The following is a 23,738-nucleotide window of genomic DNA, read 5'->3' as shown; positions in this document are numbered from 1 at the left end:
ATAGTTTGCGTTCAGCAATGAATACACCCCTGCAACTCGGTTGTACAAAAGCGTGCGCCCTCTGCATTAGCAGTGCCTTCGTATGATGGTGAAAGTCTTAACGCCGACCACCACGAAAACAGGCAAGCAAGCCAAAGAAAGCCATTGGCTCAAAGACATTTTACCCAAGTTACCTGCCACTATGCATTCATCTGCACAATGACCATCCTTTGAAGTGTGATTATGAGGTAGTAGGCTACAGTGTCGACAGGAGCAGCATCACAAGCAACGAGGAATGAAGCGAAACTTGATAAATGATGCCGAGCATTGAATAAATGTCTGCATAGCATGTAGCCAATGTTTGCATTATTTTTTACACCATTCACGACGTGGGAAGTTTTAGCGGGTAGTCGTATGCCAGACTCATGCAACAGCCGCACCATGTCAACATTTCGAGAAAAAAGAAAAAGAAACTGTGAGTCTTCACACGAGTGAAGTCGGCAATTCTCACACCCAGGACGTCGCACTCACCCTAGCCAGGATGTCGGCACTGATGGCTTCGTGCTTCTTGACGGTCGCCTCAACTTGAGAGAGGTTGCTTCCGTAGCGCGGATCGGAGAGCACCTGCACCATTTCGCGGAGGTACCCCTCACGCACGGCGCTCTTGCGGTCGAAGCGGCACGCCAGATTCTCCAGCTTCTTCTGCCTCAGCAGCTCCTCGCGCAGCGCCACCTCCCGGGCGTGCTCAGCCTCCTCGAGCTGCTCCCACGCCCGCTGGATGTCGTGGGCCATCTTGCCCTCGGGCGGCACGTACAGGGGACGGCCCAGGGCCTTCTGCTTCGTCTGGATGTCGAACAGCAGGGCCTCGATGTCGCTTCGCTCTTTGTACCTGGAAGACCGAGCAAGTCGCGCGTGGTCACACTTGGTAATGAACCTCTGATCCGAATTATATGGAGTGCGTGTGTCAAAAACTGAATTACGTTCACATTGTTTGCAGGGACGCTTCATGCAAAACAGAACTTGGGTCAAGCTAATATGATAGATTTGTTACCTAAGAAGACAACTGTGTCACATTTGTTATTAGGTCACCAATAAGTGGTGAGCCAAGATCTTTAATCACTGGTAGAGTAAGATAGCAAATGTTCGTCACCTGCTGTTAGATCATCAATAAGTGGTGATCTAAGTATCTAAGTGCTTGGATTACTGGTAGGATCAGATAACAAATGTGCCAAATGTGTTATTTATAAAATTGGATCTTGGATCATAATTACTCCTGTACTATCAGTGTGACTCCTAAAATAATATGTAAGGCTCCTCTCTGCAACGCACCATGTGGCATTGAGTTGAGAAAAAAATTAAATAAACAGACGAGTTGCATTGCAATTTCGTGGTCACATGTTTTAACATGCAACAGCTTCAGAGTACAACTATCAGCTTTCCTACAGAGCCTTTCCCAACAAGCTTTCTTATTTTTCCCCCGCAGCATGGACGTACCTTTAAACTTGATGGCATGACATGTTGCATCAGTTCCAACTTTTAAAACTGATGCTTTGTTTTGCAAATGTAAATGCTCCGCTTCCATGCATACTTTTAATTCTCCTATCCTTTAGCACACTCTGAATGCTTCAAAAGTACTTTTCGTGCTGGACCCACAATTAACCTCCATCTATAGTACTGTGAAGTACCTGCAATGACTGTCTCATAACATTAAAAGATAGGTTATTTGATACAAAATTAAAATATTTGCAGGCCTGGCTTTAGAACCATGGTAAACAGCAGCATCTGAGTGATTACAGCCAATATGATTATTGTTTACAAAATTTTACTATTTTTCCAGTATCTGACTTTATGGCAGCATGTGGTAGTTGCCGAATTGATGCCAGTCAGTACTGAAAGCCTAACACCTTGCAACAAACTCAGCGCCTTGCACCAATTCCAGGAAATAAGCATTCCAGATTTGCAACAATATGCATTGCTGCTCCACTTGATATGTTTACACGGTTGCAGTTAATATGTCTCCGTGCTGCGAAAAAAATGCAGCACGAGAAACAGTTACCTGGCATATTTTGAGCGTGCATGTTTCGAAACTTGTACTAGGCACAAGGTCTTTATCATGCTTTTATATTACTGGCTTGCTTCTGCAATTTCGATATATCCCTTAAAGGCATTCATTGAAAAGGTTAATTTGTGAAATTTGCTCAGACATTAACTATATCGACAATTATCACGCGAATATTCATGTCTGCCAGTGCTGCTACAAAATTCGGTCAGCAAAAATGTACGGTTTTTTTCTCAAATTCCCCATCTTTAACAATTTGAGACTGCTGTCGTAAAATATCAACGTATGTTGCAAAAGTTTAATAGTATCCAGTGAAATGTGCAATGCACATTCAAGATTCGCTCACTTGGGGGGCTTCTCAACAGTGCGATACTCCTTGAACTTCAGCAGCTCCCCCTGGATTCCCTCCAGGGAGTTTGGGAAGCAATGGTCTTGCAGCTCAGCTGTCTTGGCTTGGATCCACTCCAGGAGCTTGGACGTTAGCCGTTCGTACATGTACTTCTGCCGGTCGGCATCCATCATTTGGGCCACAATCTGCATGAGTGAAAAAAAAAAATTGGAGCTCACTGAGCCAATGCCATCTTCACCAAAGTGTAATTCCGTTTATATACAGGTGGCTTGCAGTGGGATAAAATATTTACGAGCTTCAGACTGGCAAAAGTGTTACATGGCGTGCTGCCATTAATAAACAGACTAAAATTCTCTTCTGTACGCCAATTATTATGACCTGAAGCAGAGTTCCATGACAATGTGTGCTGATATCATTATTATTAAAGAAACCTTAGACACTTACAGAACAAAACGCAACAGATAGGACTATCATCCTTATATGCTGCTTGGGGTTCATTCGGCAATGCGACAAGTAACGAAAAACCATAGACACACATGCCTACAGTTACTGAAATGAGCAAGGTTTCTTAGCCATGTCTCGTATTCATTAAAGCATTCTATGTCAGGGAGGATGGCTAGAAAGAATGTTAAACTATTGAGATATCAAGTATCGAATATGCTAGGTTTTTTTATTCATAAAAGTAATTTAAAACTAAAAGAAATTTGTGTAGAAGCAAATGTCACTTACGTTGGCGATACGTCTGCCCTGTTTCATCTCATTTTTCATGCGGGCAAACGTGTGGTAGTAGGATGCAACATATGTCATGACTGATTTCTCGTCAGGCTTGTTTGTGTCAATATCTGGAGGCAAAGAAACAAACAGGCAACTTAACATCAACAACAAAAAGAAAACTTGGTTCTCATTGTCAAATTTTCAGGGACAAAATGTTATTTTTAAGGAATGTTGCAGAATTAATCTCTGATGGCTACCTGCGAGAATGCAATAGCATTTCAGCATTATATGATGCATCATGACAGGATTCATAAGTCTGGATGTGTTTATTGTGACTGTAGTATACCTGCAACGTTTGGTGAAATTCTGATGTTCTGCAGATGATTCATTGCCCACGACAGCAAGAAGGAGAAGGTGCATGCTAAATTATAATACATCACTTCCCAGTTTTCAAATTTTGTACACCTCTTGTGAACAGTACATCATCACTTACATCTCCGGTCCTTGCGGCAGGTATTAATTTTTAGTTTGATTTACATCACGAAAGAAGGGATTTTATATTTTGTGATTCCACCCTTAACGTCACGGTAAGGGTTGAATCACAAGACCATTTAAGACCATTTTGTCAATTGAGAAAGTAGTGTTATCACACTTTCTTTTCTTCAAGACAGTATGATGCAGTTACCGTTACTGTATCACAGTCGTCGGTTTCTTCCCTCGAACCCTACTAATAATGAGAATTTATTATCTTCCCTATTTTACGTTGCTACATCTTCAAAACCAGATAGCTAGGCTGATTCAGGAAAATGGGCGGGGGTATGCAAAAAAGAAAACTATTGCATTTAAATATAGTAGTCTGTTGATGGTCTGTACCAAAAACGAAAGTCTCAAGAACAAAGAAAAATATCCACCCTTACAAAAACAACATTTAAGTTAAAGATGTCAAATTGTGTGGATCATTACCTTCTGCATCAAGAAGCCTGGGAATTCCCAGCTCCCTCTGGGCCACATTGAAGGCATTGTTGAGGTTGTCGATGTGGTTAACTGGCTCCAGGGCACCGTAGTCGATTAGATCGGGTCGGTGCGAATGAATCAACGCGTTGAAACCCATACCACTCCGCCAGCTGGAGCTGAAGTCTTGTATGTTGACAGCAGGATATCTAAACACAGGCAAAAATGCTTTTAAGTGTCAGCAAAAGCTGTCTGGCAGATTAACTATAACAAAATTAGTGCATCGGCATGCCTAATAGATTTTTTCATAATTAAAAAAAAAGTGTGCATGATATGCAGACACAAGAACAGAGCAACAGAAATGACTCTTTCAGCTGAGATGCCATAATACAGTGCAAGAGAATACAGACAATTATATCTGCACACACTCTAGCGAAAGCAATGTCGATCTGCCACAATTCATGGACACATCGTTTACGTCTCACAGGAAGGTTGCAAATCATGTGTAACAACTCACCCTCAAGGAAGGTAACTGAAGTTTCACCTATATACATGCCACCAAAATTATTTACTACTACTACTACTACTACTACTACTACTACTACTACTACTACTACTACTACTACTTATTATTATTATTATTATTATTATTATTATTATTATTATTATTATTATTATTATTATTATTATTATTATTATTATTATTCATGGGTACCAAGATTTGGCAACTTGGAGTATGAAAGTTTATGGGCATTCGAGGAAAACTGCTTCGTACTGTATAATCCTTATTGGGGTCCGTCAAATGTTCCTGTTTGCAGGGTGTAAATCAATGGCAATGACACTCAATATATTTTCAAGCATTGTCAATGCAATTGCCAAGATTGCCAGGTCATTGTGTACGTTCTTCTAAACAAGCACATGGCGAGGAGAAGACTCGGAAACATACCCCGCTGTCTTTCTTTGGCACCACAGCAGCAAGGCGTCCTTGGCTGATTTCTTTTCACTACTTTCGTTGTCTTCGTCCTGAGCACAAGCACACACACACAAATGGTGCTTAGCCAAGCTTTACTTAAATACAAAACAAAACACATTCCCAGACTCTGAAAAGGCAGCGACACTCACCACGTCGATTTCGATGTCTTGGATTTGGAACCGCAAAATGATTGTCCATATAAGGCCAAGAATGAGTCGTGGGTTCCCGTCCACAATGTCTTCGGCTCCTATACTTTCCAAACGAACCTGAGCAACAGTGACAACAGTGAGGAATCTCAATGCACAGGTGGCCAATTAAGAAGATTCATTAATCAACATTTTTTAATCATTAAGTTCACAGGCACATGCTGAAATTTCGAAGTTGAAGCTAGCCAACTGATAAGTCACGTCTGCCCAGCAGAAATCATAGGACTAGCACTCCACTTTAGAACGCAACTGTCCTTTAAGATGTGCTACAAAGTATGCTAGCACTTTGGTTGACAGCTTCCTAAAAGTCTCCCCATAGCAGTTTGGCACAATTTCAACTGGAACGCCCGCGCCTTCTTTTTCTTAAATTGAATTTTGAGGACAAACAAAATTCTAGAAACGACCAGTTTGCTCTGAGCCCAATTCCCCGCATGGCATAAAACAACTGTTGAGTGGTTAATAAAAGGGCAACCTTACAGCTTTGTAGAGTATAATTCAATGTTTACCTTTTCTGTTCCTGCTTTAATGGCCTTAGACAAGGTCAGTCCATTTCTGGCCAAAACTGTTTTTTTTTTTATAAAGCTGCCTCAACAAGTACACCTTCTAGCTATTAGTAGAGATTTTTGAAGAACTGAACACTTAGAACAGTCTTGTAGTTACCACAGTATACAACGGATGGCAGGTTACAGGTCTATGCCTGCGAAACTTGGGACTGCCTTCAGAGGAAGCTTCTTTAGGAGGCATGGTTTATAAGTAAAGAAAATAGTTTGGCTAGTTCGTGCTGTTGCTTTTGCTGCGAAATAGTTTCTAATGTGAAAAAAATACTGGCAAATCTGTCCTCTCCCCTTTCTTTTTCCATTAAAATTATTTTCATGCTAGAAACTATGTCGTAGCATAAGCACTGTTTGTAGTTTGGGTTAAAGACCTAGAACTGAAGAGCCATTTTAGCAATTTTTGGTCAGAAGCGTTGGCTACCAAGAGGAAGCTTTAGCTCGATGTCTCCCATCCAATTATGTGAGGAAAGAGAAATCGTTTTTCTTGGCAACCATAGCACCAAATGTGATGAGGTTTGTTGCATTACAAAAAGAAAGTTAAAATCCTGGAATTGTTGAAAGTAAACTTTTTTATTTAGGTCGTCAATTTTTAAAAAATAAAGATTGTTGAAAATCGCAAAATTTCAGAAAGTGAAACTATCAAGTTTGCAACTCTGTAACTTAGAAATGAAAAGCAATATCACAATTCCATCAATTGCATCTAATAGTACACCTAAACCCGACAGAATTGATGTATTATTGATGGCTTTAAAGGGCCCCTGAACCAGCCCTCCTGCTTGGTGAAGTAACATAGACCACGGGTAGCATACGCTGCTGTGAATATCTCGGCCAAATTTTGCTGTCATACGTGTGGTGTGTGGAGCTTGCAAGTGGATTGCAAAGTCACCTTTCCCTCAAACGCTCTCTTTTCAACAGAAGGCCCTGTTCTCACTCTCTTCCGGACACTTTATATTGTCATGACACTTTATTTTGTCATTCCCTTAGAGGGCTGCTATTGGCCGATAGCTGGCTTCAAGCTGCGGTCCGCTACATGGCGTAGATACCACGGCTGCCGCGGGGTGCCGCCGCAAGTCCACTGGCTAAGCGCACTGCGGCTCACTGAGGGCAGCTACGTTCGGCTTATGTTTAACGCGTCATACACACCAAATGCGGAAGTCATGGCACCTATGTTAACATCCAAAATGAAATTTGAACTGTGTGCCACGGTGACATTTAGAAGGCGGAACGTTGTGGGCACGCCCCACTCCACCGTAGCCTGGGAGAGCTTTCACAGTGCAAGGCACTGAAGAAGGAACGGGAGCACAGCGGAGGCCATGTTTGATTGCCAATAACTCCGCTTCTGCAGAACGCATTGAAGTACTTTTTACGGCAAAGTATTTCTGAAATAGCCTATTTTCACTTTAAATGTCTTTCTCCACTTCGATAAAAAGTGGTTCAGGGCCCCTTTAACTACACCACTAATATGTGAGTAGGACGTTCGCAAAACCATTGCAAACATTTCAAAAAATTCACTTAGGACATAAATTATTACATGTAACTTGTCCACTTAAGGTGCTCTATGAATGCAGTTTACAGAACTATGATATCCGTTCATTTTGCAGAGTTGTGGATTTGTAAACATTGTGCTCCCCTTTTATTTTCTTTTTTTTCAGACTTACCAATTCTGACAACTTTTGTAAAAACTTCAGGTCCTAATTCGAAATTCTGCTTATAAAAGCCACTAGAACTTAGCATTCTCGCTCAAAAGCACCAAATTTTATTGAAATCAGCTAAGGGTAATCTCGGGAAAAGCATTTCCGCACTTCACGTGTAAATGGCATCAAAGTTGGGCCCGAGCTAAAGCTTCCCCAGAATCAGAATTTATTATGAAATGTTCAATCATGTTACAAGCATTTATTATTCAGAAGGAGGTTCCATAGTCGAAGAATGTATCAGGACCTCCTATACAAGTACAATTACGATAGTTAGCAACTCAAAGCAACCACAGCACACGATAAGGTAGTACACAAGCAAGAAGAAAGACCGTTAACAGAACAAAATACCAAGTTGATTACAAAGAATAACAAGGTTCAGCATATCTCATGGTAGCAAGAATAATTGCATGGGAAGAAAAAGAAAAGAAAACACAAGGCGTTAAGGGGTTAAGCTACGTGCAAGCTAATCGGTATTAGATTGAGCATATCGAACGGGCAGAGACATGCTTCATACCTTGGTGTGCAAGAAGGCCAGGCTCTTGTTGACATTCTCTATCTTGTGGACACGCATTTTGCCATTGTTCGGCTTGCCCAGCTTCTCCCCTGAGATGATCTCGAGCAATTTGAGCAGCTTTTTGCCGTCTGCCAGGTCGACAAACAGGTCGTCCACCTCCATCCGGGCCTGAGAGAAGTCAAGCAGAAAAAAGAAGCACCCTTAAAAACGGGGTAACAGTGAAATGTGAATAATTGTGGAATCGCCTCCCATCAAACATTAAGCATTCTTCCTCGTTAGTTTTTTTCCAAAAAAGGAGTGGCTATCATTTCTTATCAATACCTAATACTTTCAATTCTTATCATGTATTGTTTCTTTGTATTGCAAGGACTGTTTTTTTTAACTGTGTTATTTTTTAATATTTTGACTGCATTTTCCAAGCATAGTGATGTTGTACTGCACAATTAGTTTATATAACTTCTTGGCAGGAGGTACCCATACAACCTTGTGCTCTGGGACCACATTCTTTTCAATCAATCAATCAATCAATCAATCAATCAGTCAATGAAAATAATGTTCATTATTAACAAAGGTGGTACATATTGGGTTGAATATTAATTGGAATTGGGCTGTAAATTTATCTATGTATTTTTTCGACTTGATTGATTGATTGAGTGAGTGAGTGAGTGAGTGAGTGAGTGAGTGAGTGAGTGAGTGAGTGAGTGAGTGAGTGAGTGAGTGAGTGAGTGAGTGAGTGAGTGAGTGAGTGAGTGTTCGTTCATTCGTTCGATCAAATGGTCCCATGTTAAACTAATTTCCATATGTACAGAGCAGCAGGTAAAAAGAGGTACATATATGTTAGCTTTGCTTGAATAACAAAGCGCTGTAATTGATGCTGAATGATAATTCAGAGCTATGGGTGATCGCATGAATATGGAAGTTTCAGATAGCAGTGTGTTCTGCTTATGTTTAATGTATTGTAGAGTGCATCGTTTGCACCAGTATGAGCACACAAAAAAAATCTTTTTTTTTTTTTTTCATTTAAGATTATAGATGACATCCTGAGAACAGGAACTGCTTTGCTTTCAGTAATTAAAAGTGTGATGGAAACACGTGCCAACATAAAATACACTTGACTGTGGAGGCCTCCCTGGAAAGGTCAGTTAGCCTTGTTGCATCTTTTGAACATCTGTTAACACTTGAATGAGAAAGTACAACCAGCACATTTAAGAGTGCACCTTTCAAATCAATATTTGGAAAACCGTGGGAATTATATTTCACACCTGACTGCTTCCAACGCCTCTACCATTTATAGGAACGCATATTCCTGCATGGTATCATGGCACCATGAAGTACGAATTTTCTTTGTGTGGACAAAATAAAAACAAATAAAAAAGTTTAGTTGCTATGCAAACCATCTGAAGTTGTTGGCTTCTCCTTATGCTTCAGCACTTATGCTGCTTCTTTGATGTCCAATATTTCACAAACAAAAAATTTTAATATGGGTAAAGCTTACACTTTAAGAAGAGTAGGCAAATGTTATTCTGCAAGTACATCACATCTTCGTGCAATATGTTGATTTTTGTTTTATTAAGCATACTTCTTTCTACATGCGAAGCAAAACATTAGAGTTCAAAGGGCACAAAGAGAGAGGTATTGTCAAATCACGTGAACTTGCATCAGAAGATATTACGATACCTACACCGATCTGTTGGGTTCATTTAAGTGTATAGAATGCTGTCCACGTTATGCACCAACTGCGCGAAGACTACTTGTCATAATGCTTGTCTCAAAAATATTGCAGGTTTTTTTTCCGTCTCAAAGAGTGAAAACTGACTCTTAAGTGCAGGCAAACATATTGCCGCCACAGCCACCCAAAAGCAGCCGAGGCAAGCTAGTGAACTTGAATGTCCTTTCATCTTTGCATGTTATCATTTGTCTTATCAGAAGTATCGCTGCAGTAAAGCTGTTGAGCAGATGGGAGGCAACACAGGTGCCCTGAACATCCCACGTTTTAACGCAGCCAGCATGCAATAGGACAGTGATAAGAACAGAAAAGCATGGATTACAGAGTGATGAGGAAATAGCTTTCCAACCGCTCCAGGCATTACAGTCACACATGTCAAATTTTCTGCACATTTATTTGCTAGCAGTAACTGAGGTCACGTCACAACCTTCACAACAGAGGAAGAGGCTTTGACCAATTGGTCAAGAAAGCCCACTGATACTCCATCACTAACATAATGATCATCATCATGTCTATCTATGCACACTGCAGAAGATGACCTCTCCCACTGATCTTTAATTGCTCCTATCTTGCATCATCACAGTCTACCTCATGCCTGCAAATTTCCTAATGCCGTCGGAGCATTTAATCTTACAACACCCTCAACAGTGTTTCCCTTCCCTTTCTGCTATTCTAATAATCCATTGGTTACCTTCCTACATATAAGATGGCCTGCCCAAGATGCCCCGATGCATTGTATTACCAAATGCATGCAGCTACAGTGATTCCAGCTTTTTATTTAATTGCCCATGACGTGTTTGTGTAAGACAACTTATAGATAATAACGCAAACATGTTCAATGTGCTGACAAGAAAAATTTCAATCAGCATTGATCACTTCGCACTCGCTTCTGTCTTTGACTAGCTCATTTATTCGTGAAAAAACAAGCGCGAAATGAGGAAAAAAAAAGGAAACTAATCCAAGACATTTTAAAAGAAAGCATGAGGAAAGAATAAATTTCAGTGGCAGCTGCCACTAAAGCATAACAAAAATACATGTCGGCCATTTTACAACATGGTTCATAATTCCAGGCCTCTATGAACCATATTGTAAAATTAGCTATTATGAAATAGCCATGGCAGCATTTGCAAGAAATAAAAGACAAGAGAATTAGCAGTAAGGAAAAAACTGCACATAAGTGGAGTGATTAATCCAAGCCTCTTTGGAGCACCTTTTGGAGCAACCAAAACCTCACTTCACAGCTGCAAATCAACTTTTTGGAGCAGTTAACACACGTTTCCACAAGCAAATATTTAGTTTAAGCTAGAGTAGTTTTGCCATGTCCTCCAACGAGAATTGGTAAGTGCACACGCACATGCGTATGCTTGTCTAGAATTTACTTATCATTCTTCACTTCCCTGCGGAGAGTTATGGTAAGCTACATCTACCAAGCAACAACAACTGCGATTTGCTGTCTCATCACAATGCAGCACCTTTTCACGCACAGCGAAAGCATTGCTCGGTCTGCTAGTCATAACCATGAACCTAATCCAGTATTGTCCTTCTGTTCAGCATGTACTTACTGGCCCCCAGAGATGTCATGCACCACTCACCTGTCAGCTCTCGCAACCACACAAAATGGTACTACAGTTATGGGAGACTCAAAGACGGATTTCGAGCGCTCGTTTACTTTCTCCAAAAAACTGCCAAAACGCCCTCTTGGTGCATGCTTGGAGCAATTTATGCAATTTATGCCGAAATGTAGCAGGATTAATAAGACTCGGAAATTTTCTTGGTTTCGGAGTCATGCCCACAGCTCCAGCTTTTGTAACTCATGACGATTCTCCAAAAATCTTCAGTGGCGATTTAGCGACAAATGCGAGGGAAATGCATTAGGTATTACATCACACTTCTTTGAGGTCCTGGATCCATGATTTAAACCGCATTCACCACCCTGCAAAGTCTTTTTCAGGAGCTCACTTGACACATGTCCTGCCCCTTTGAGGAGCAAAGTGCAACTGACAGCAAAGCAATCGTATCACTATTTGAAGCCAGCGCAGCTACAGGCACCCCAGCAACAGAACGCTAACACTTTGGCACTTGGCAAAAGAGTGTAGAGCAAGCAACTGAATAATAAAGGCAGTAACTGCTACCAAATATCGGTCAGCGTCATCTCAGTTTCCTGACCGAGGAGAAGTTATCTCGACAGCTGGCAAACAACTCCTCTAGTACGACCACTTGCGTGGAAGAAGGACACAGAGCAACCATGATGCATTGTTTCAGAAAAGATAAAGCAAGGCTAACGGTTAGATAATGTGTGATGACAGTACAATGCACAGAATGTTGGAGTAGAACACCAGTGCTACATTGAACTGATCAGGAAGATTGTCTATCAGCTTTTTCAAGAAACACCATGGTGTGCAAGCCAAAGTACACCAAGGGATTATCCCGACTGCTTGCAAATGCCATCACAGTAGAATATACCATATAAAAGAAACAGATCTATGTATAAAACTTTGGCCAACATAATGACATAATGACATCTGTACCATAATTTTTTCTCCTTATTCTATTTGCCAGTGACAGAGTGCAGTCCTGACTAATTGGAGGAGTTACTAGAAGAGGCAGACATAACTTTCACAATAAATAATAATTTTCAGTTTGCTAGATACAAGGAACAAAAAACCCCTTTGTCTCTACAGCACTATTCTTAAAGCATATGAGGGGGGACCCAAAATAAGAACGAAATATCTCCATGGAACTCTTTGTAATTGTACTGCTGTGTAATGCCCACTAGGTCAGTGTAGGTGGATAGTTGCCAAGTATCCATGCCCGCGCCCTCATAAAATGCCTTACGGGTTCGTGAAAATTATCCCGACTGTAGTCGCACTACTCTTGCAAAACTGTGACATTTATTTGTAAGAGACAGCACATCTCCCAAAGATATTTATTCCTCCTTGGAAAAACTACCAAAGAAACAACTGAAATGCTTCTAATGACATTTATGGAGCAAACACTGAGCCGTACACGAGTTTTTGAGTGGTTTGGGCATTTCCAAGAAGAAGAATGAGCATTAAACACTCATTCTCATTTCGGCTAACCTTCAACCAGTCGTACCTATGAAGAGGTTTGACAAAAACCCAAATAGAGTTGTCGCTACACAACTGACTTAAAGGGAAGCTGAAACGGTTTTCAATTTCCGTGAATTGCTGGGATTGGGAAGAACAGACCTAATAATTTACGGTTCCGAAATTTTTTTTCTTCGTTTTGTTAATATAAGGGGCGGAAATCGCTTTCTAAATCACCTCCGCGGACACGCCCCCATCGCTTCCCGGAGCGCCGCGGGTGAGGAGGCAGCCGCGGGAGAAGACCGGCGAGAGTGACGTCATTCGCGGGGACCGAGCTGCCGGACCGGCGTGCTGTGGCATGCCTCTTTCCGTCCTGCGCTTTACTGAACGACGCTACGAGAGATCTGCCGCCGCCGCCGCCGCTCACGTTTGTTTTCTTTTGCGATTTTTGTGAACTGTGCTTCCTTTCTGTGCTGCGTGAGTGCCTACAGCCAAGGGCGCCCAACATGCCCTCGTTCTGTGCAGCATTCGGCTGCGCGAACACAGGCGGGCGAGACGATGTGGTGTTTCACAGGTTCCCGAAGGACAAGAAGCTTGCAGCGCAGTGGGCCCGTGCGGTGAGGAGAGATAAGTTCGTGCCGACGAAATCAACTGTGCTGTGCTCGGACCATTTCCGCGACAGTGACTATCATCGGAGCTTGACAACGATGCGGGCAATCGGTATTCCAGTTAAATCGGCGCGACTGAAGCCCGGCGCTGTTCCATCTATATTCTCCCACAAGAGAAACACCTCGCCACCTCCAAGAGCGGCCTTCGCCAAGAGGAGAAAGCGTGAGGTAAGGGTTTTAATGTGCACACGGGCAATTTTTTGACAGATGATCACCTTAGTGTCGAACAAACGGCCTACGACGAAGCGAGGTGGAGGCACAGCCGGGAATGTGCACGTACGTGCAAAGTGCTTGCCGTTTTCATCCTGTTTTGCCTCTCCGCTTTGTCACGTAACACTGTACTACGGCTGTTTGTTCGGCGCTGTTTTGGTACGGTGAAATAACTGGCCGGGGGTACGCTTGCGCATTCAGTGATGTTTGATATTCGTCCTACCACGCGGTGCCCGCAGGTTTAGCTGTTCAGCATTCGTGTTCAAATCGCACGACATGAGGCGTTACGGTAACATTTTCATGCTCGCGTTAGAGTAGTTGAACTCTGCGTGTAAAAACTTCGTTCCGTAGATTTCGCACTCACAGCTTGCTACCAGCAGCGAAATGCCACAAAAGCGAGCGTCGGCTGCAGCCAGCCCGTGGCAAGGCGAACGGGCTCAAATAACGAAGTAACGTTGTGAGGTAATGAAGTTATCAGCGTTCGACGTGGTCTAGCCCAATACAGGCATCGCTGCTTGGCAAAAAAAAATTTTCTTGCCCTTGTACCTAGGAGCTAGCTATGCATCACGTATGGCAAAATTATTATTTGAAAGTAATTATATTACATTACTCATTACTGTCTTATTACGCTCATTGATTTGAATTACATTACCAATTACCGCCTTAAAAAAGTAATGGTATTACTTTACGATTGCTTCCAAAAAGTTTTCATGCATACGTACAAGAAGCAAAAAGCAAAGTATAAAGGCATGCCAACCTTTCTTCAAGGTAACATGCACTTTCATGCCCTCCCCCATGTTTCTCCACGACACCTCACCACATTACCAACGTTCTGACGCCGTACACAGCTTACTGGTGCATATTTAACGCAATTACTAAATTACTTTAGCCATGAAATTACAGACAAAATATTTCACATTACTAAATCACTAGACAACTAATCCATCACATAAATTACTGAACAAGTATTTCAATTATTGTAAGTAATCCAACTACTGTCATGCATGCTGATATGCTGAAATTCATGACATCCATGCCTTGCACTCTTTCAGATACTAGCAGAGCTTCTTGAGAACCGAGCCCCTGATGAACCTGTTCCACTACCATCACCAATCGAAGATTTTGAAGCAGCCAGTGTGACACAGGCAGATAATGAAGAGTTTGAAGCAGTCATTGTGGCACAGGCAGCTGGTGTTGAACAGAGTTGCCCCGAAACTGCAGACAAGAGCCTTCAAGTTCTGATACAACCAGTAACATCTTGCACGGCGTCACAAGCAGACATAAAGAAAAAGTGCAACTTCATTTCACGTGGGACGCAGACAAAGCCTCAGGGTGTTTCAGTAAGATCACCTGACATTAGTCTGCTTCTTTGTGCACATTGAAGCAATTCATGTTTTCATGAAGATAATTTTATGAATAAGGATGTGCAGCATAGTTTTTCAGTAATAGCCTGAGTTGCAAATTAATTTGAAATGAATGGGTTCCTGGACATTCTGTACACCTTATGAGAATGATGGTGGGATAATAGCGGGCTATGAAATAATTGCATGAACGTTTCAAGAATTTTTTTTTTTCCGGTGTCCAGGTTGGCAACTTCATGGTAGAGGTTGCTACTCAGGTTATGAAAGTGGCAGAGCCATGTTATGAGAGCGACAGCCTAAGTGACAGTGAACCTGCTTCTGATTTCGACGACGATTACAATCCTGACAATGACCCTTGCCACGAGTATGTTATGCTATTCTTACTGTTGCAAAGCCTTTGAGATGTCAGCACTTTCTGCAGCCTGTGGTTCATGACTAGTTGTGTAAATTGCATGCAACTCTCCCACAAGTTTTCAAATCATCTAAATATTTTCCATTCGGTGAACATTTCGTATGTCTTTCAGGCCCGACACCTGTGCCGACTCTTCGGAAGATGGAGTAATTTTCGTTCAAAAAAGGCACCTGACAGCACTGTTTCAAGTCTCCCGCACATGCCTTGCTCCTTGCACATACAGTCTTCGCTGTGAAGGGACACTTACAGAGGTGTGTGCTCAGTGCCCACTAGGACACCAGCTATGCGGAGGAACCAAGACGTTGTAAACCAGCAGCCAGTGCTAAACCTGAAGCTTTCTGCTGCCCTTTTGTTTCTGGGCAATAACCCTGCTGCAACTTTGAGGATGCTGGCTTCTAAGGTGTTGAAGTTGTTACGGACAGGACCTTCTTCAACATCCAGCACACTGAACATCGTCGTTGCCGCCATCGTTTCCCGTATCGGCTGTAGGTTCGAACATGTACGGCGAAAATACAAGCTGTCCGAGACAGCGAGAACGTTCCATAATGCTTACAACTCAGCTATGAAGCCAGAACAGAACAGCGTGCTACGCTCTGAAACGGTGGCGCTGACCGGCGACTGCCGCGAATGACGTCACAGCGGCCACGACCAATCACGGGCAACAGCGGCGTTCGCGCGATGTCCTGAGGCGCTGGTGCACGTTTTCTTGAAAAAACAGCCACTTGCGTTTGTTTCCGCCCTTTTTGAACCAGATATTCTTGTTGAGGGGACTCAAAACTGTAGAATGCCGCAGAGAACTCATTTTTTTCGAAAAGTGTTTCAGCTTCCCTTTAATTTCAGAAGCTGCTGGCACGATTTGGAGCTCTTGTGAATGGTTTCCAAATGTGGAATTAGGCACGAGATGTGCTGCCACAATGTTTATTCCCCATGAGCTGACATAAGACAAAAAAACAAAACAAAGGTCGCTTGATTGATTTTGTGCCAGGATTTAAAGAAAGCAAATTGAAAGTGACCTAGATGTTTTTCCAAAGATCATCACAGGTTACAAAAGCTGGTGCTATGGACATGACCCCGAAACCAAGCAAATTTCAAGTCAGTTGAAGACTCCTTCACCAAGACCGAAAAGAATGCAACAAGTGGACTCGTGTGAAAATGTTGATCATGTTTTCCTTTTTCTTCCTTCTTTGGCACTTTTGGAATTGTGCAGGATGAATTTGTCTCTTCTGGAGATACTTCCAATCAGCAATTTTACTAGGAGGTCTCAAAGCAATTAAGAAAGAATGTTCTAGGAAAACACGCAAAATTGTGGAATGTGGGCAAATGGTATCTCTATCACGACAGCACCACAGTTCACAATGCATTAGTAATGACATGGTAGTATTTAGCCTCCGAGGAATGGGCTCGCATTCCCCACGTACCCGTTCATGAAACCGAGCTCTCTGTGATTTTTTTTGTCTGTGTTCTTAAAGGAGAAAATTCAATAAAGGAGAGATTTACACTGTGCATGAGGTGAAGACAACTTCATGAACAAAAACTATTTGTGTAAGATTCTGTGAGGGCGGTGCAAAACCATCAATCATGGATGTATGTGCTCACTCACTCCCCCTCCACACACAAGAATTGTCATTTTGGAACCACCCTCTTTCGGGCCTAAAGAAGTGTGTCCATGCTTGATGGGTTGCTGCTGCCTTAGCTAGAGCATGCACAGAGAGCCATTTGCAATGCTAAACACGGTGTTTGCACTAATTTGGGACACATCTTATCTGAAGCCTTTTGTGTTTCACATAACACCTCCGAGACGTGTATGCATGCGATATTTTACTTGCGGTGGCAAGTTATAGTTTGTGCTTTTTATGACTCGAGTCCCTTTGTGTGAAGCCTCTTGTGTGTCATATGTCTAATCACACAAAAAGAGAGGCATAAAAAGATGCAAACGTGCGCATGGAAACCTTGGAGGCAGCAACCACCATTTGCCAAGTGCACGCAAGATGGCACCACAATACCATGTTGCAGAAAACACAGTGGCTTCATCAAAGCATGTAGTATCTGTACCTTGCTGCACCAGGTTTGTTGTGATAACACACCTTGATGAGATTGATGAGTAAGAGTGTATGTATGCAGTTCACCATGTGCAAGAGAAACGTGAACTTGTTCAGTAGCAGTTTCATCAAAACAACTTTAAGTGCTCTTTGTCTTTTTTTGAACCACAGTGCAACATTTCATTCAGGATTTGCCTTGTACTTTTCATCTCTCTCCTGTCTGTGTTCTTTTTTTTCTACACCTGCCATGGAAAAAAGAGCAAGTGGATGTATAAAAGAGATCCTGGAAGGATAAGCCTAAGGTATAGTAGTAACCTTGATCAAGACTTTTTATAGGCATGGATGTATATAGGGCACTTCAACAAGCATGCTAACGTTAAGCTAAATGTTAGCTAATAAATAATAGCCTTGACAAGGACAACTGAAGTTTTTGTTCTCAGGATTTTGTAATAACGGCTTCGGAACAATAACACAGGCCTTTTTAAATCATGGATAGATCAACAATGTATGCTTGCTACCACAGTCTACTCCACTGCTTACAGAAGGAAAATTGGGCATAGTTTCTTACAAAATTTACTAGAAGGAGCCTTGGCACACAATGGTTTGGCTACCAGCTACCATGGGAATGGTGGGTACGTAGTACATGAATTTGTCTAATATTTGTGCTTGTAGCCTCAAATGTTCCTGTGGTGTTATTTATTATGCTTTTACTTTCTAAATTTCCAAGCAATCACATTTTTCTAAATGCATGATGGCAACAAGCTTTTGCGCACATGTATAATCATTACAAATTGTTGCATTTATAACACAATAATTTGTTGAAGTGATCAACTTGCAAAGTCACAAAGCCATTTGAAGACAAAAGGACTAAATTTAGCCAAATCCATGTACTACCATCATTCACATACTAGCTGAACTTTTTTTTAGCTCCACTTGCAGCACCCGTAGACACTAGGGTCAGTGACAAGCTATAAGAATGCAGTGGCAAATACTGCAGCACTGAGTAACCCACAGACAATTTTCATAGATGTGCCAGCCAGTTACGTTTTCTAGTTTCCGTAATGTCATGGAGGAGGTGGACCTTGCTTCAATATCAGCATCCGTAAAGGACAATGTTTTCGAGTGTAGAGGCACAGAGGGCTGGTGCAGTGTGCTGGCAGGCAGAGCTTCTACCAAGTTCTTACTTAGGTTCCCACACTTTCTGCCAAATTGTCAAATTCTGTAATGTCGGCATTTTGAGCCAATCAGAGAAGCCATAGCAGTCCTATGGGCCAATCAGAGCTGGTAAGATGGCGAATTCAACAACCTGGCGGAATTCGCCGATGTCGGGAACAACACCAGGGAGCAGCGCCGTCTGCAGAAAAGTCAGCGAGGCGGCGGCAGACGGACTGACCTTCTGCAGGAAGGAGTTCATCCACTTGGTGAAGGTCTTCTTCTGGATGTGTAGGCGTTCCTCCTGAAGGGCCCGGATGCGGCCCTTCTCGAACTCCATGGCGTCTGCTCGCTGCGACATGCCGACAGCTGTCGCCGGTCGCTCCCTTGTCGCTCCCTCGCTGGGCAGCGTACCGCTACCTCATCGCAGCGCCCGCACCACCTGAAACACAGACGCAAAGAAAAAGGAGGAGGTCAGCCGACGACGACGCAAAGCCAACGTAGCAGACGTACGCGTATGTCTGTTGCGCAAACGCGTCGATCACCGAGTGCTCTACCGTCTCATGGGAGGCCATGTGGCGAGATATTTCGCAGATAGCGTCGCGCATTATCGGCGTCGCTGTCAAGCAGAGAGGATAAGGCACGGATGGATGGAAAAGGCAACATCCTTTTGTTGTTGCGGTCGTAACAACAGAAGTCTTGCACCTAGACGGCGCCTCATGGCGAAACGTCAGGAATTCTTGGCGTCAGGAGAACTGTGCCTGTCGTGCACAGCTCGCAACTCCCGTCGTCACAGCAAAAGTATCCGCGGTGTATCGAGAGGCACATGAGCCAAATCCGGTCGTGCTAGTGGGCCACCACCGTCATGGCGACAGAATGACGTGCAGTATTTTGGAACGGTGCGCCCCTTGCTCACGATCGGCGTGGCATGCCCATGAACTGATTTATTAATTTTGACTGGTTATAGTGCAAAATGTAATTCTGGCACTGCCATTTATAACATTTATAAATTTTGCACCCATATTTATTTATCTGATAGTCACAGAAACTGCCGCCGTGGCTAAGCGCGAGGTCGTGAGTTCCATTCCCGGCCGCATATCAAAGGAGACGAAGTGCAAAGACGGTCGTGCACTTAGATTTAGGTACACTAATTAAAATTAATTCGGAGCCCTCCTCTAAGGCGTCCTAAAGCACTGCGCAGTTCAATCGCTGGCACAGTTCGGACAGCCCGCTCACGCATCTCAGCGGCCTGTTCTCCGGTTTTTATCGCTGACACAGTAACCAAGGGAATACACTGGCCAATTAAATACCTTTCGTAAAGAAGAAAGACTGCGGCTTCACGGCGTAGCTCATCGGCTGAGCAACAAAGCCACACACGAACAGAAGCTCCTGCACGCTCTTTACGCAAGCCCGTCGACGCTACCGCTGCTCACCATGGCATCCGAGATCCGGCGGCGCGCGCAGCACGCGCACTCAGGTCTCGGAGGCCACGCTCTTCAACCACCCCACTCCAGACTCGCGGCGCGCCGAGTGCCTTTGTTTTACTTTCCGTGATGTTGCGGAAGCTACGCACGTAGTGCAGCCACAGATGCCTCGCTCCGCGTGTTTTGCAGTGCAGTTGTTTCTTATCTGCGACACGTTCCGTACGGAATAACTACTTCATATATTACAACTCGTGGACGTAAGGTCAAGTCGAATCACGAGCTGTTTGTGTACCTTCCTTCCTTCCAGTGCGTGACGTAGTGTGTTTCGGAAGGGAACGCAAGCAGCGCGCTGGCGCCGTCGCTCGCAGAGACGCGTCATTCCGCTCGTTCGACGGAGATCAGCCACACTTCCATGTGGTACATTACGCCATATATTACTCCACAGTTCGTCCTATATCGAATTAAATGACACATGCTGACGGTACATTTTTCTTTCACGTATGTGACGCACTACTTTTTGGTCGCGGATGCGAACAGAGAGAAGTCTCTCTAACCATAGTAGCGATGTCTCCAATGCATGAAATCGCCTGCCGGATTTACTCAAATCTAGATCGGCCTTTTTTTTTTTTTTTCGGAAATGTTACCTGGAATAAGCTACCGTCCTATGTTCGTGACCAAAGAATCTCGACCTATATTCTCGAAGAGAGCTAGCAAAAGCACCGAGCTAACGGAGATGCTCCGTTGCACCCACCGTAAAGCCAGTCTGAAGATCATACACAGTGGATTTAAGAAATGCAGCATATCAGCATATCCAACCCACTCGACGACGCCGAGGATGGTGTCGTTTGGGATGCAGAGGACAACGGCGAAGCATCCGAGGAGGATGACTTCTCTGGCAATTCTGACGAGGATGCAGCTTGTGGCATCTCGACTAACGATATTCAGTAGCCGAGCTTGCGGCAAATAAAGGCTTGTCATCATCATAGCTCTCGATTTTCTAAAAAGATATGGGTCGACCTATATTCGAATTACGTATACCTTTATTTCTTCGTGAGCCCATGTTATGGGGGTGAAACCATCTACGAGTAAATACGGTACTAAAACGTGCTCGAAATGCTTAATCTAAAAAAAAAGGAGGCTGTTTTCAGAGTACTGTTCATTTGGCTTTGCTTAGAGTGCTCTCCGACATCTTGTGCTGTGCTAAAGAAGTTGCGCTTTGCAGTTAGATTCACTGTCCGCAGGCGACGCTACAGTCGGCAGACCATTCCACGCTGTTCGTCAATCGCTGCGTTTGGGTTTTGAAACGCAGTTCTTCGAGCGGTGGCCAAGCTTTCATGTTCTTCCTGACACCGATTAATCACTAAGATTTGCCGCCACCGATGCCACGTGCGTGACATCTGGCATATGACTGAGGAAGTAAACACATATGAGAAAAATACATAAAACAAACTCGACGGAAGCATTATGTGCACTTCGCGGAAACGTCTGGCAAGAAATAACGACGGGTTGCGAGTTTGCAAACAAACGAGCAGTAGAGGGAAAACGAGCAGACGACTGGACTACGTTGACACTTTCCGGCTTTTCACCGGCTTGAAAAACAATCTTTACCAACTAACCGAAATGAACAACGCGTAATCATTTTCCGTCGAGTAGAACTTCGAGCCATTAAAATCTGTCAAATATTTATTTTTCTCGTTTTTAATTCTTTTTTTTTTTTGCCGCACGAAATGCAACGGCATCACTGCCACCGCCTGTTCGTGACGTCACGAAATGCGCGCATCCTTCGTCTGTACAGCTCATACAGACGAAGAACGCGCGAAGCATGCCGGATGAGCGAGAAACGACCTATTTCACCGGGTATACGTAGTACAGCTCTCGAGTGATATGGCTCCCGCTAAAGAAACGTTTGGCCCCAACTCCTACTGCAGGCACGCCGTTATCTTTCTCGCAGCAAGCTCACACGGGGAACGCGCACGCACAGCTCCTTATCGCAGTCTCCATTGTTTGTAACAAATGTTATGGCATGCGGCCGCGATAAGCGACGCCGACTACAGCGTGTTCGAGAGGAGCGACGATCCGTGAAGCGGCGCGCGTAGTCCACCAAGCAAGTCACGGTCGGACAGCCACGAACATCGCAACCAACGGCCTAGTCAAGCAGAGGTCCAGCCACGTCGCAACGAACAAGTGCACTCAACCGCAGAAGTCGGTTATTAAATTAAGCCGCTAAGTTTAACGTACCGTAACCGAACAGTGGGTTATGACGGACGCCATTGTAGGGGGGGGACTCGATCAATTTTGACCACCAGGGGTTCTTTAACATGGTACACTAAAGGAAAATATTAACTCGAGCTATATATCGATACGTTATTCGCCTCGTAGTCTATGATCGTTTTCTGTGTGATAGCACGCCACCTTGTAGCGTAGAAAACTGCAAGCCGAAGGCCCCGCTGCAACTCCTCAATTTGAACCGCCCGCGCCTATACGGAGGAGTTGACGTAATCTCCACGTGACCTCCCTCTATGCCGCTCTCTGTGAATCGGCCAGTGCTGACGTCACGCGAGAAGTACCATAGTCCACAACAGGTGGCGCCACTCCGACGTTCCATTTCCGACATTTTTGTCGCTTATACAAAAGCTCTGTTCTCGATACGAATGACAAATTCCCTATTACAAAAGCCCGATCTTTCAATCTAGCTCGACTTGACATTTTAATTCAGTGTCCTTTTATAACATGCACCCAAAGCACGATACATGTAGAGTTATTGTAATGTGTGCTGTATATGTTACTGCATAGATCACTGTATATGGGAGCCACATACAGTAACTCTAGATATAAGGTCGTTTTTGCATTCCGACCCCATCGGAATGTGGCAGACGAGGCAAAGAATGGAACCCTGACCTCGAGGTCCGCTGCAGAACGCCACAGCCGCGAGTCAAAGAATGCGGCAAACTCCAGAGACGTGTTGATTCAATCACGTCATCGCCGAGCGATGGCGTGGTAACAGCGTTAATTCGCTGAAGGCAGTCACAGACAACGCGTGCGTGATAATGTACTCAGACGGGAACACGGGTCTAAAATAAACGCGACCCGCCGTGGTTGCTCAGTGGCTATGGTGTTGTGCTGCTGAGCACGAGGTCTCGGGATCGAATCCCGGCCACGGCGGCCGCGTTTCGATGGTGGAGAAATGCGAAAACACCCGTGTACTTAGATTTAGGTGCACGTTAAAGAACTCCAGGTGGTCAAAATTTCCGGAGTCCTCCACTACGCGTGCCTCATAATCAGAAAGTGGTTTTAGCACGTTAAACCCCATAATTCAATTCAAAATAAACGCGAGCAAAAGGGCAGAACGAAGGGACATGCACCATCTGCGTTCTAATTGTACGTCTTATTACGAAGAACAGTGTTTATAGCGACTCACTTGGAAACAATCAAAAGAGCGTGAAAAACCGGCAATTTTTTTCCCTGTTAATTAAGACCCTCTCAAAAGTCGTAATTACAGAAGTTTTAAATTCTTTCGATCGATTTTTCGTTGTTGTTGTTGCTTTGAACATACTTTCTGTTGATATGGAAACTGAATATCGCGTGCGGTCGATGTGTGCAAGGCTCAGGTATGACGTGTAACTCATCGCGATATGAGTCGAGAGTTTTTTTGTTTTTTTTCCTTCCTCACTAAGTTCCAGCTGCTGCTTCGATCGTGCGCAGCAGC

General features: G+C 43.7%; 2 protein-coding genes across 5 annotated transcripts in view; one reads left to right on the top strand and one right to left on the bottom strand.

Moving 5' to 3' along the window:
* Positions 1-23,738, bottom strand: part of kst (spectrin beta chain, non-erythrocytic 5 kst) — a 223,525-nt gene that overhangs the window by 94,196 nt on the left and 105,591 nt on the right. For 3 of the 4 annotated variants that reach the window (XM_075699633.1, XM_075699636.1, XM_075699634.1), the window contains exons 2-9: positions 18,850-19,050; positions 7,994-8,161; positions 5,175-5,291; positions 4,999-5,075; positions 4,065-4,261; positions 3,117-3,229; positions 2,385-2,572; positions 511-868 (exon numbers count right to left, since the gene is read on the bottom strand). In XM_075699633.1, coding sequence (XP_075555748.1) covers positions 511-868; positions 2,385-2,572; positions 3,117-3,229; positions 4,065-4,261; positions 4,999-5,075; positions 5,175-5,291; positions 7,994-8,161; positions 18,850-18,969 — 1,338 coding nt within the window. In that variant the 5' untranslated portion in view covers positions 18,970-19,050. Of the gene's footprint in view, positions 1-510; positions 869-2,384; positions 2,573-3,116; positions 3,230-4,064; positions 4,262-4,998; positions 5,076-5,174; positions 5,292-7,993; positions 8,162-18,849; positions 19,051-19,121; positions 19,142-23,738 lie in introns of those variants that run through there. The other variant, XM_075699635.1, reaches the window with a different exon arrangement.
* LOC142588354 (uncharacterized) lies at positions 13,166-15,406 on the top strand. Its single transcript, XM_075699986.1, has 3 exons — positions 13,166-13,602; positions 14,697-14,984; positions 15,230-15,406. The coding sequence occupies exons 1-3, from the start codon at positions 13,273-13,275 to the stop codon at positions 15,404-15,406; spliced, it is 795 nt and encodes a 264-aa protein (XP_075556101.1). The 5' UTR covers positions 13,166-13,272.

Source organism: Dermacentor variabilis, chromosome 7, assembly GCF_050947875.1.
Source record: "Dermacentor variabilis isolate Ectoservices chromosome 7, ASM5094787v1, whole genome shotgun sequence".
Taxonomy (NCBI): Eukaryota; Metazoa; Arthropoda; class Arachnida; order Ixodida; family Ixodidae; genus Dermacentor; species Dermacentor variabilis.
The sequence above is the reverse complement of the archived record's forward strand: the minus strand, read 5'-3'. Positions and strand labels throughout refer to the sequence as shown.